Source organism: Cetorhinus maximus, chromosome 6, assembly GCF_964194155.1.
Source record: "Cetorhinus maximus chromosome 6, sCetMax3.hap1.1, whole genome shotgun sequence".
NCBI lineage: Eukaryota > Metazoa > Chordata > Chondrichthyes > Lamniformes > Cetorhinidae > Cetorhinus > Cetorhinus maximus.
This window is the reverse complement of record NC_135884.1, coordinates 24,028,495-24,042,149: the sequence shown is the minus strand read 5'-3', so window position 1 is coordinate 24,042,149 and position 13,655 is coordinate 24,028,495. Positions and strand designations below refer to the sequence as shown.

The following is a 13,655-nucleotide window of genomic DNA, read 5'->3' as shown; positions in this document are numbered from 1 at the left end:
GAAAGATATGTGCCATCCTTACCTGGCCTGACCTACCTTACTCTAGACTCACAGCAATGTGGTTGACCCTTGACTGCCCTGTGAAATGGCCTAGCGAGCCACTCAGTTCAAGGGCAATTAGGGATGGACAACAAATGCTGGCCTTGCCGGTGACTCCCACATCTCATGAAAGAACAAAGAAAAGTCTCGCGTAAAAACACCCACAGTGCTGCCAGGGAGGGTGCTCCAGGATTTTGACAGTGATAGTGAAGGAACCACGATATCCAAGTCAGGATGCTTATGTGGCTTGAAAGGTCGTTCGTTTTATGCCTCCTTTTAAAATGGACGACCCCATCCCCGCCGATCCCAAGCAAAGCAATGATACTGGACGTTATGCAGAACTCAAAAAAAGAAATTATGCACCTTTTGAAGACGTTTATTTTTTTTATAAATCAGCCATCTGTATCTGACCTCAAGACGTTTTTGGCTTGCAAGGCGCTTTTGGGAAATTATACTCTAAACCGAATACCATATGAGTGAAACGGTACTTGGGTAAGGAAATAAGACACTGAAAGATACTGCTGCCTTCACTCAACGCATTGGCCAGAAACCGTGCCCTGTTCCCGCTCCAGGAGGGATGATTTTTAAAAAACATATAAATTTAGCTCAATGCAACAATTTCCATGCAGCTTCTTTAAACGTACTGCAAAAGTACTGAAGGGAGCCAAGGAGACATCTCGAAAGGAAAGCTGCGGGGTTAGTACTATGCGCTCCCCTCCCCCCGGAAAAGCTAGCATCCCGAGAAACGCCCAGTATTCCGAGGTGAAGGTTAGGTTTACAGTCACTTCCGCATCATCCTAGTGGCTCTACCTGAGGATATGACGCCTGGTGGAGATTAGCATAATTTATTCCGAGTTTGGTGTTGCTCTGAGCCAATGATGTTGTGTCACTTTCACCACCTGCCATGAGAGAATTCCATCATTCTTCACATTCTTCCGCGTTAGTGTATCAACTTCACAAGCCAAAGAGGCGCTGCCATTAAACACACAGGTAAATGACACTGCGAGCAGTCACTTCAGCGACCACCACTAAAAATCACGTTTGTATTCAAAAATTCACGTGCACATCTGTAATTGGTAATAAAACGGGGCTATGTTTATTTTGGATTTAAAGGCTGCCTCCTTTAATTTGTTACATTCGAGATTGTGGTTACTATGTGTTTGGGTGATGTCGCGTTCTTGTTCAAAAAAAAAAGAATGAAGCCCAAGTTTCTTCATATGATGTGGTACAGGCAGTGTGTTCTGTTTTGCGTTCATTCTTTCAGGCTGCAGAGATATATATGCACATATATTTAAAGAATGGAGACTCCACTGGAAGTCTTGTCCCGAGCAGCATCTTTAGTGCACGCTAATGACGAAAAACGTAAGTATGGTAATGAGAGCATTGCAGTTTCTCATCAAGGGTTAATAACAAGTGTCCCGGTTTAAGGGGAACCAGAGAAAGCTTTCACAAGAGTGCCTCCGGGCTAAATGTCTCTGATAGTGAATAGGAAAAACTGATGGTCCTTTGGTAGAGAATTTCTTTTGGGTTTTTTTTTAAGTGCTTGCTTAATGGATATTAATTGAAAGCTTGGGACTCTAGAGTTAAAATACGAAATTGCTTTGCCGTGTGTTAAGTTCTTCCCTTCTCCCCTCCCCCAAAGTTGTAATGCAGTGATTCAGAGATGTTTATGCTGCAGCGATTCCGGGTTTGTTTACTACTTGTGTCTGTTGTGTTTTCTGAATAACGTGTATCCTTCCAGTAGACACGTTCTGTTGGGTGTTCACCTTCCACTGTTTGTGACCAGTTCTATGTTGAGTTTTTTTTTTTACGGAGGGAACTTGATCAGCTTCGCTTGTGTCTGAACTATTTTATTCCCACAACGTTTTCGTTCAGTTTCTCTTTTAAATTTGACAAAGGAGGCACCGCCACCCTGGGAACTGGGTGCCGGTTGGAGAGCTGGCAAACAAATGAGCTCCAGCAGCTTTTGTTTGGGGTGCAGGGGGAGGGGAATGAACTTGCTTAAACCGAAATGTCTAAGGGTTTTTTTTTCAGACAGACGCTTGTTTTCATTGTCCTAGTTCCCAGAGGAGACGGAAAGGACACTAGCGTAGAATCGCATCCCCTCTGTTCGTTGTACAGCAGTGACTTCCCAAGGAGCTGTGTGTGTGCGTGTGTGTGTGACCTGTAAGGGGATAATAATGAAATGATGTCATTTGTGTCCAATCACCTCTCCGTCTCAAATGGTTCTCAACGCGTCTCAGTTTCCGGGAAGGGCGTTCTGCAGCTCATCACCCTGGCTACACCAGGACTTCAGACCCCCCCGCCCCCCCCCACCCCCAACTCACTCACTGACCCGCTGTTGTAAACATATCGGGATATCTGTAGGCTTGACACATGCACGCGGTTCCCATTGACTGTCGGTGTGACAGTTCTCGCCCTCAGTAAACAGCACTTTTGTTGTAGTCTCAGCTGTTTTCACTGTAAATCTCCGCAGCGTGCCCGACATTTCTTTTTTTGCTTATCCGTGTGCTTCCAAACATGTTTAAAGACCCCGGCGCCTGCGTCAGGTCGGCGAAATTACACGACCGGGAAATTGACTCCAATTGTTTTACTGACATTTACGTGCAGGCGCACGGAGTCGATTCATAATTTCTCGGGAGGAAGGGGAATTACTTAACCCTGAAATTCGATTCCTCTCTTCACTCATTTCCCCTGTTCTCCTGTACAGCAGGCAGTGTCTTCGGCAGCATTCAGGCGTTTCCAAAAATTGCCCCAAAGTCAATTATCTCTACAAGGTTATCTCGAAGAATTAATGCAACACTTTTCAAATGATATTTTTATCAAACGACGTCGTTGTCCAATCATAAAAGCAAAATGCTAGAAGTCTGAAATAAACACCAAGTGCCGGAAAACTCAGGTCTGGCAGCATCCGTGGAGAGAGCAACAAGAGTTAACGTTTCGAGTCCAATATGACACTTCGGAAGTGAGTCATGTCGGACTGGGAAAGTTAACTCTGTTTCACTCTCCACAGATGCTGGATGCTGCCAGACCTCCTAGTTTTTCCAGCATTCTTGTTTTTATTTCATTATCCAGGCAGCTCATCACGGGAAGCCCCCTTCCTCCAATTTCCCTCATTGGGGTGGTCTTGGAGTGGCTACAACTCTCAGTAGCAGTCTCTTAAAATCAAAATTAATCACCTGAGGCTTAAAACCTATTTTCGGCCAGATAGAGATATATTTCTGAAATCACTCCACTCACCTCCATTGCAGCTCATGTCAATGACCTGACAGATTAGTCATATTGAAGTGCCAAGTCTTGCTTCCAGAAGCAAGCAATTTTCAACTTCTGATCAATGTTTTCAAGCTGGTATTTGTTTTGATGCACAGATAATAACATTTAAGATACATTGATAAAGGCCACTTAATTTGTGATCAACTTGAGGGCCAAGTCAGTAAAGGTAGATGGTAAGAGTTTCTTTTCACCGGTGATTTCTAATTTCAAGCACTCCATTGCAAGGTTGTGACCCAGCCTGGCAAACAAGTGTGAAATTTAGAAGTCACTTCATTTGTAAGTATGAATTATGTCAGTTGACAGTCCAACCTCAGTGGTGGAAGCAATTCTGTGGAACAGAATTAATATACACTTGGAGAGGCAGGGATTCATCAAGGACAGTCAGCATAGTTTTGTTAAATGTCTGACCAATTTGATTGAACTTTTTGAAGAGGTGACCAGGTGTGTAGATGAGGGCAATACATTTGATGTAGTCTACTTGGACTTCAGCAAGGCTTTTGATAAGGTCCCATATGGGAGACTGATACTCTTTCGAGTTATCAACAGTCACAGATTGCAACTCTTTCAAGTACAATCACAGTTTTTGGTTTCCAGGAGTGGGACATGAACCCACAACCCTCTGATTCAAAGGCGAGGGATGGGAGACTGATAACAAAGGGATGGGATCCAAGGCAATTTGGCAAATTGGATCCAGAATTGGCTGAGTGGCAGGAAGCAGAGGGTGATGGTCCGGGGTGTTTTTGTGACTGGGTGCCTGTGTCCAGTGGGGTTCCACGGGGATCAATGTTGGGCCCCTTGCTGTTTGTGGTATATATATACGATTTAGACTTGAATGTGGAAGGGTTGATCAGTAAGTTCGTGGATGACACAAAAATTGGTGGGGTGGTAAATAGTGAGGAGGATAGCCTTAGATTACAGGAGGATATAGACAGGCTGGTCAGATGGGCTGATCAGTGGTAAATGGAATTTAATCCAGGTAAGTATGTGGTGATGCACTTGGGCAGGGCAAACAAGGTACAGGAATACATGATGAATGATAGGACCCTGGGAAGCACCGAGGATCAGAGGGACCTTGGTGTGCATGTCCACCAGTCCCTTAAGGTAGTGGGATGGATAGATAAGGTGGTTAAGAAGGCATATGGGATACTTGCCTTTATTAGCCGAGGCATAAAATATAAGAGCAGGGAGGTTATGCTGGAACTGTATAAAATGATGGTTAGGCCACAGCTGGAGTATTGCATGCAGTTCTGGAATCCACATTATAGGAAGGATGTGATTGAAGAGGAGATTTACCAGGATGTTGCCTGGGCTGCAGAGTTTTAGTTATGAGGAGAGATTGGATAAACTGGGGTTATTTTCCCTGGAGCAGAGAAGATTGAGGGGGGACATGAATGAGGTGTATAAAATTATGAGGGGCGTAGATAGGGTAGACAGGAAGGAACTTTTCCCCTTGGTGGAGGGATCAATAACCAGGGAGTGTAGATTTAAGGTAAGGGGCAGGAGGTTTAGAGGGGATGTGAGGAAGAATTTTTCACCCAGAGAGTGGTGGGAATCTGGAACTCTCTGCCTGAAAGGATGATAGAGGCAGAAACTCTCATAACATTTAATAAGTATTTGCATGTGCACTTGCGATGCCATGGCATACAAGGCTATGGGCCTAGTGCTGGAAAATGGGATTAGAATAGTTAGGCACTTGTTTGACTGGCGCAGTCTCAATGGGCCGAAGGGCCTTTTTCTGTGCTGTAGACCTCTATGACTCTATGATTCAGTTTAACTCAACTGCCAACTGACACATAGTCAAAGGGCTGTTGCATGCATGCCAACTGTAAATGTTTTGGAGGCTGTGCCAGTATTTGCTATTTAAACATGCCTTAAACTCCGACTCTAGCATTGCTGCCCTAATTTTTTTCACTCTTCATCCCCTCCTTCAACTGCACTCCGACCCAAACCGTTCCTCTCTCTCCTGCTCCCTTAAGTATAGATGGTACCAGAGCAGACTGGGGTTCCTCTTGCTTCAAAAGTGTGAGCAACAGCGATCCTGGTCAAATATATATTGTAGGTGGAAATACTCACAAGAACAGGAGTTTCCTTGTACAATAAACAGTGGCTGAAATCACTGCTTCTATGCTAGGAGCAACATCAAGGAGAGAGAGACCTTGCGTTGATTCTTTGCTCCCACCTTGATTTATTAGGCTGCACAAGGGCTAGGGCTCAATAAAGAGCAGAAACTGGGATTAGCACTTTTTTAAAGGAAGGAGGAAGGTAAATGCTGACATTAATTGAGGGTGAGTGGGGAGAGAGTGGGGCTGGACAGAGAAGGGGTAAACGTGCAGTATGGTTTTTGCAGGGTTGGAGGAGAAGAGCTGTGCCATTTGTGTAGTGTTTAGCGTAATGGTAAGAATGTGGTTTGGTAACCCAGGACAAACTGAAGTGTCCTAAGATGATGAGATCTTTGAGCTTTTCTGTATTTGTTGATTTATCTGCATGTCATTTGTTCTGTCATATAGTAATAAAATATTGCGAAGGTAACTCTGGCACTGTCAGAGGTTCTTGGCTTTGTGTCAATTTTTGTAGCGGATTCTTCATTATGGAAAAGTTTGGGACCAGGGATGTAAGGGAAACAAATAAGTACTTTCCAAACCTGTTTAAAGTGGACTGTAAATTGCTTTTATATTGGTTTCAGTGGGGCATGTGCATTGCAGGATCCTGAAGCACAAGTATTCCAGCTGATAGGAATCAGTGTAAATCTGGATTTCCAGGGAAACCTACAGGATTCACAGTAAAAGCTCAATATTTCCTTATGTATTGCAAGTATAGCCACTCAAATTTACAGGTCCAACTTAATCATCTGTGAACTGCTGTGATCCCTGTATATTTTTGTTCAGTTTAATTCTGCCCTCTCCTCACATCACCTTGGCACAGGTGCCCATTCTTTGTGTATGAGCTTATTTTTTGACAGTGAGTGGATTGAGTACTTTCAACTCCGGGGCCATGGGAATTACATCTGATCCTGTCTGTCCTGTGTGCATGCATGCTTCCAGCAGGCATTGCTGCATAACAACTAGAGCCTGGAACCCCGGCCCAATTTATTTGTCATTTCCTCATGGCCTCAAAAGTGGAATCAATCCTGCAGTTTCTCTTGTGTGTAAAAGCTAGCAGGACGCACTCGGACTGACTAGTGAGAAGACCCATTTTTAGTGGCTGCAGGAACAGGCCTTGTACAAGGTAAAAGCAGCTTAAGGTTTTCCCAGCTGTGCTGGGCTCCGCTGAGTAGTGTGAAGCCAGATGTTTAATTGAAAGTAATTGTTAAGATTGGCTTTCCACATTTACTTTAGTAAAACCCCCTGTTTTAACCCAACATTCCATTTATAGACCTATATTTTGTGGCATTTACATCGTTTGAAACCAATTGAACTCTATAGTACAATACGGCAGACCAACACTAAGCTAATCAAAGAAAGAACAGTCCTGTTACATGCAGGTGGTGTAAATAGCCATAATATAGCTCTGCTCTTCATATATCTGTGTTCAGGCTCTCATTAATTTATAAGTGTCAGAGTTTTTATTTACCACTGCCATTTAATACACTTTTATGAGGAGCATATAGAGGTTAAGAAATCCAAATACATTGGTCTAATTTTGCCTAAACATGTAGTGTCAATGAATTATTTGACTTCAGGAGAAGGAGGCGTTGCAACTGTGTCTTTGCTTGGGCACACTATGCTGGTTGTTCCACTGCCTGCACTGAGATCAGCAAATATTGCTTTTACCTTGTACATCAGACCCTGAAAGAGTGCTAGAAGACGATCCCCATGTGGTGCTCTCTCACATTTACATCATCACTTGCCTTTACTCTCCTGGGAAGCCTATTCAAAATACGGAGGCCAGGCATTTCCGTTGCAGGAGAGCGGAGGCAAAAAAAACAGGAGCAACATTTAAAAATTAGATTTGGTGAGCCTAAGAATTCATGCTGAGACAGTTCTGTGAGTCAGTATGCTGCATCGTTATAGTATTGTATACCATGATGCATGGATATGGGCTCATTGCATTTAGGGAGCCCAAAAGGGACACAGTTCATCTAATGGCAGATGGAAAAATTGAAGACGCCAGGGTCTGTGCTGCAAAGGCTTTGCAGATTTTGTATTCAGAAAGGACATTGATGTTTGGAGTCAATAAACTGGCAACAGAGCAGTTTGAGAGAGGTAAAACTTAACACCAATTATATTTCAAGTTAACAATCCCAGTGTAATCTTTTTAAACTCCTTTTTATCCGCTAATATTGGGAAGCTATTAAGAAACAATTATCATTCGTGGTTTAATGCCTCTCTCACCTTTACTTGTGGAGGCAGCTTCTCAGGTGTCCTTTAGCTTTTTTCCTTTTATTTTTTCATTGCCTGTGGGCAACACTGGCAGGGCCAGCATTTGTTGCCCATCCCTAATTGCCCTTGAACTGAGTGGTTTGCTAGGCCATCTCAAAGGGCAGTTGACTGTCAACCATATTGCTATTGGCCTGGATGCACATGTAGGACCAGATAAGGATGGCAGATTTCTGTCCCTAAAGCACATTAGTGAACCAGATGGGCTTTTACAACAATTGATAACTGTCATGGTGACCTTTACTGAGGCCAGCTTTATATTCCAGAATTCCACGAGCTGCTGTGGTTGGAATTGAGCATAAACCTGGGCCTCTGGATTACTAATCTAGTGACGTGATTTCTTTGCCATCTCCCCTTTTTAGCTACTGAAATTTGGCAAAGTAAAATTTATCTTTTAGAGTTGTTGATCAGTCGTGTGTACTGTAGCCTTTAAGATCAATAGGGCCTTCACGTTCCTGGCCTTGCTGGGCTTTTCACTTGCTACCGGACTCCTCTGGCCTTACATTAGGGTATTTGAGGCTCTCAATATTAATGTCAGGCCAGCAAAGTGATTTAATCCCATTTCTATTAAAGTTTTGTTTTGCATTGTTCTGTGATGTATATATGTGTCTACGTTTTGTTTTGGTTTGTTTTTGTTTTGGGAAAAGTATTCCTGGATGGAAATGTTGTATGATAACATCAGGGACTTGTTTTGTTTTAATAATACTACACTTCCTCCAGCTGATGCTACAACAATTAAGTCATGGAAGGCTCTTGAGTGTGACCTTTTTTGGAGTGCAAAATCTTTTGATTATGTCATTGGTCAGTCACTCATTACCACTGGTAAATTGCTGGGAAAATTGTCCAGATTTATTTAGGCTACAGTCTTTTTTAAAAGGCAAATGTATAATTCTTGATCCAATTGCCTGCTCACCAAAAATTGTGTGCTCAATCTATGGACTCAAAAAATGTTAACTCTGTCTCTCTCACCACAGATGCTGCTAGGCCTGCTGAGTTTTTCCAGAATCTTCTGTTTTTTATTTATTATTATTATTATTATTATTATTATTTATGTTGCCTTATTCAGTAAGATCATTGTTTTAAATGAAAGTGGAGATATTTAGCCTTTCTAATATGACAAGAGTTTCATTTCTGAGATAAAAGCAAAATACTGCGGACGCTGGAAATTTGAAACAAAAACATAAATAGCTGGAAAAACTCAGTAGGTCTGACTGCATCTGCAGAGAGGAACACAGTTAACGTTTTGAGTCCGTATGACTCTTCATCAGAACTAAGGAAAAATAGAACTGAGGTGAAATATAAGCTGGTTGAGGGTGGTGGGACAGATAGAGCTGGATAGAGGGCCAGTGATAGGTGGAGGCAAAGAAGAGATTGCCAAAGATGTCATTGACATAAGTCAAAGGGGTGTTGATGGTGGTGATATTATCTAAGGAATGTGCTGTTGGTGACATTAAGGGTAGAAAGCAGGACGAGCAAGTGACAGATAGCCCTAGGTGGGGTGGGGGGAAGGGATCAAAATAGGCTAAAAGGCGGAGATAAAACAATAGATGGAAATAAATTTAAAAATAATAGAAATAGGTGGGAAAAGAAAAATATATTTTAAAAAAAAATTATTTTTCTTTTCCCACCTATTTCTATTATTTTTAAATTTATTTCCACATTAGCACATTACTTGGCTAATATCACCACCGTCAACACCCCTTTGTCCTTTTGTCTGATATCTTTGGCAATCTCTTCTTTGCCTTCACCTATCATTGGCCCTCTATCCAGCTCTACCTGTCCCACCACCCTCAACCAGCTTATATTTCACCTCATTTCTATTTTTCCTTAGTTCTGATGAAGAGTCATACGGACTCAAAACGTCAACTGTGTTCATCTCCGCAGATGCTGTCAGACCTGCTGAGTTTTTTCAGCTATTTTTGTTTTTGCTTCATTTCCGAAGCCTGTGAATTTGTAAAATCCAGTAAATGTTGGCACTTTAGGTTGGGAAATGAACACTTGGTGTGAAGTGTGCATACGTGGTCTTTCACAAAATGTTTCAAAAGAAACAGATGAGCTTTGTTCAACTACTATCTCTGTCTCTGTTAGCTGATGTAGACTGAGATTAGACAATATCTATGATAATACAGATTGGCTAATGTGTCATCAGGCACTTTTTAAAAAAAAAGTGTAGAATTATGTTTTATTACCTAACTTCCAAAGAAAAAGTCAATTTTGTATCTTGTGTAGCAAAGTAGGACGTATTTGCTTTGAGGGTATGTTTGTACCTCTGGCACGTCACATTACACTGAAGTGACTAATACTTAATTGAAAAAGCTATGGTGCTCTGTTGCTGTTTATGAACCTTAAAGAGATGAAATAAGCCCTTTGAAATAAAAATAAAAAGTGCTGGAAATAACTCGGGGCCAGGGAGCATCTGTGGAAAGAGAAATTAATGTCTCGAGGGGGCGATGACCTTTTTTCCGGAACTGGAAATAAAATATAGATACGACAAATTTAAAGCAAGTACTTTCTGGGATTGTTTCATTTTCTGTAGTTGTTAAAACTTTTTTTTTCATTTTGTTGTCTATATTACATCTTTGGCGGGTGCGGTAAGAGCAAAGGGGAGCAACTGTGATAGGTTGGAAAGCAGGAATGGTTCATTGACCAAAGGGATAATGGTGAGAAGCAAAGGGTGTTGGAAGTGGCCAAGTAAAGAAACAAACATGTCTCAGGAGGAGGTGTGATAGCAGAATCGGACCAACAGCTGCTGTCTGAGAATATGGGAGTGATGGCTATGATCAGCAATTGTTGAACTCGGTGTTGAATTTGGGAGGCTGTAAAATGTCCAATTGAATGATAAGGCGCTGTTCCTCCAAGCTTCCAATGAAGCTCAATGGAACAATGTGGAAGGCCAGAGTCTAAGTGGGGCAGAGATTTAAAATGACAGGCGGCTAGAAACTGGATGCAAAGCAATCACACAAGTAAGCTATTTGATCCACTCAGTGAAGAATATTAGTTAACATTTAGAATCAAAGGTTTTCATGTATTTACCAGTCCTTTATTTGCCAGGCCCTTTAGAAGCTCCTTTATAATAATTCTTCAATTTCTAATTTCACAGACAAATCAATAAAACCATTCTAACTTAAAGGCTTATTTAGCAAAACCCTGAAGAAGTAGAGTCTTAGTTTTTCCACTGCTTGTAATTTAACAGCGTATGAAATACTTTCTGGGATTGTTTCATTTTCTGTCGTTGTTAAAACGTTTTTTTCATTTAGTTGTCTATATCACAACTTGATATCAGGCATTAGCTACTATGCTGGTTAAGTGCAGGAGTATAAATGTACATCCATAAGACAGTATGTATTGTGTCAAACACCTTTTTTGAAGGTATCGTTGCATTGTGTCCTCTGACTAATTCTTGGAGAAAATTGTCATAGGAGTTTGACTCATCAATACTTAAGGGAAAAATGTGATCATCACTGGTAGTGATGAGGCATACAGTTTCCATCCCAAACCTTTTGACTCAATCATATTGCATATGTTCTCCACCGTAATAGAAATGAGTGCATTTGGATAACATTAGATGATTCAGGACTTTGCCACATATACATGCAGAGTCTCTGTCCATTTTTCATTGACATAAATTTGACTTGGATGACAGAGATTTTACAGTAGTTGTCATTGTGAGTTAGCCCTCTTTTTAATACCTGGTCTCTAAATAACTTTTTGTGATTTTCTGCAAAGCTTTCAGTGGATTCACAGAGAGGAGTCTTTACACACCATGTTATGTGTTTTCTATGGGTTCCCAATGCTCTCCTGGCTGGTCTCCCATGCTGCTATTTGCTGAGCCGTGGTAATTTGTGGTTCTGAGCTAACTCTCTTTCATCACTGTACAGTATCTGCAAAGCACTAAGTTGGTGAGCTACCCTCAAGAAACTCTTTTAAAAAGACCAGTAGACCTACTTTTTAATTTATCTCTTTAATTTTCTCCCTTCCTCTGACTTTCTCTCTTGTTTCTTATGCCCTAAAGACATTGACTTCTACTTGGTTATGACTCCTCTGCCACCAGTTACCTGTTAGTATTTTGTCCAGATTTTTGTGCATTTTTTTTGTCTGTGAATGTTGGTGCTATTCATCCAGGGGGGCATCACTGTCAATTTCAATTGTATCCCCACCTGATGTCCATGCTTGCACACTTCAAGCAAGGATTCCTGGATAGTGACTGTTCCAGCAGTGCTGGAATCAATTGTAATGCCATATCAACTCTCCAGCTTAGATCTGCTAACTTGGGCCAGCTTTTAATCTTCCTGGCCTATAGGAAGTAGCTGCATAGTGAGTAAACTCGGAATGCTTAAATCGTTACTTTTTTGTTACCTTTTTTATGTCGATTGTTGTTAGCAAATAAGGATTTCAAATTTTACCTCGTGACTACAGTGCAGTGGGGAAACAGCCCTATTTCACTTAAGTACAGATTTAATTCTCCACCACTCTTAAGAAAGTGCACTGTTACTCATGGCACGTCGAGAGAGCTGATCGTTCTGCCTGTAAACTTGAGTGGTGGGTCTCGCCTCCTTCCAGCTGGATCTTGGTGTCCAGTCCCTCTTCCCTTTGGTGGGGTATCTGTCTGAGGAGAAGGCAGCTGGTGCTATTGGAGCAGTTGGCTGTGGTATGGCCTCTGCTCTTGCCCCTCAGCAGAGGTGGTTGGTGGAGCTGCGTAAGCTGCTCCCATTCTGTGGTGAAGGCTGGTATTAGGGAAGTGCAGCTGAAGGTGGGTAAAGTGCATTCCAAGAAGTTGGCAACTGTCGAGCAGTGAAAGCACTCTGAGATAAGTGCTTTGAACAGCAGTCTCTCAATGGCCATGGTTAGAGTGTAATTGACCAAAGTATTCCCAGCTTGTCCGTTTTACTGAAGAAGCTATTCCTGCTGCCCTCCTTGCCTTAATGACCCCCGTGAGTTTCTAACAGTTCGGGAAACAGGCTCCCTGGCTGGGAACTATAGGATGCAGGATTAAAACAGGTCATAACAGCAAAATACTGCGGATACTGGAAATCTGAAATAAAAACCGAAAATGCTGGAAAAACTCAGCAGGTCTGACAGCATCTGTGAAGCGAGAAACAGAGTTAACGTTTCGAGTCTGCATGACTAGTCATACGGACTCGAAATATTAACTCTCTTTCTCTCTCCACAGATGCTGTCAGACCTGCTGAGTTTTCCTAGCATTTTCTGTTTTTATTTAAAACAGGTCATGATTGGCTTCTTAATTATCTCAACCAATTCTTAATTACTTACCAGAGAGATCCAACTCACCTTCACTCCTGGCCCTCGGAGGTGTCAGCTGTGGCTCAGTTCATAGCACCCTCGCCTTTAAATCAAGAGGGTTGTGGGTTCATGTCCCACTCCCGGAAAACCAAGAACTGTGATTGTACTCGAAAGAGTTGCAATCTGTGACTGTTGATAACTCGAAAGAGTTTCACTCATGGCCCAGGAAAAGCTGGAAGAGGGTGGGATTGCATCAGGATCCCAACCCAATATCAATTTTGGGACTTTTTCACCCTTCCCCAAGCTCCCTATACCCTGCTGGGGGAGTTCTGCCTTTTGTATCACTAATACTTCATATTCTTGGTATAACAATTATTTTCAGGGTTATCCCAAAAATCAGGCTTTAATACATTCTGTGTTGAATAGGATTATTTTAGTTGAATAATATTGCAATCTGCTGTAGGTAGGAGTTGAGAAATATAGTTAGAATTTGCACCATTTGGCTATGTGACAAATGTAGCAATTTTTGTTTCAGCCATGGATTTTAAAGAAGTAAAATGAACAATGCAAACTCCTTTGCTATCTTATCGGGGAGAATTGCCTCCTAAATGTTATTCAGTAAAATTCCAGACAAGTAGGCACAAAAAATCTCTTGCACTTAAATCAATCGGGTCACCTACGTTTCACCCATTTCCTGCACCTTACTCTGAGCTCCATAAGGTAGGA

At 41.9% G+C, this 13,655-nt stretch overlaps 1 protein-coding gene across 2 annotated transcripts in view; it reads left to right on the top strand.

Moving 5' to 3' along the window:
• The first annotated feature begins 913 nt into the window (after positions 1-913).
• Positions 914-13,655, top strand: part of vgll4b (vestigial-like family member 4b) — a 107,844-nt gene continuing 95,102 nt past the window's right edge. Inside the window, exon 1 of one of the 2 annotated variants that reach the window (XM_078543425.1) lies at positions 914-1,029. Coding sequence is in view for 1 of the 2 variants with exons in the window: in XM_078543424.1 (XP_078399550.1) it covers positions 1,338-1,401 (64 nt within the window). In the remaining variant the exon portion in view is untranslated. Of the gene's footprint in view, positions 1,030-1,303; positions 1,402-13,655 lie in introns of those variants that run through there. The other variant, XM_078543424.1, reaches the window with a different exon arrangement.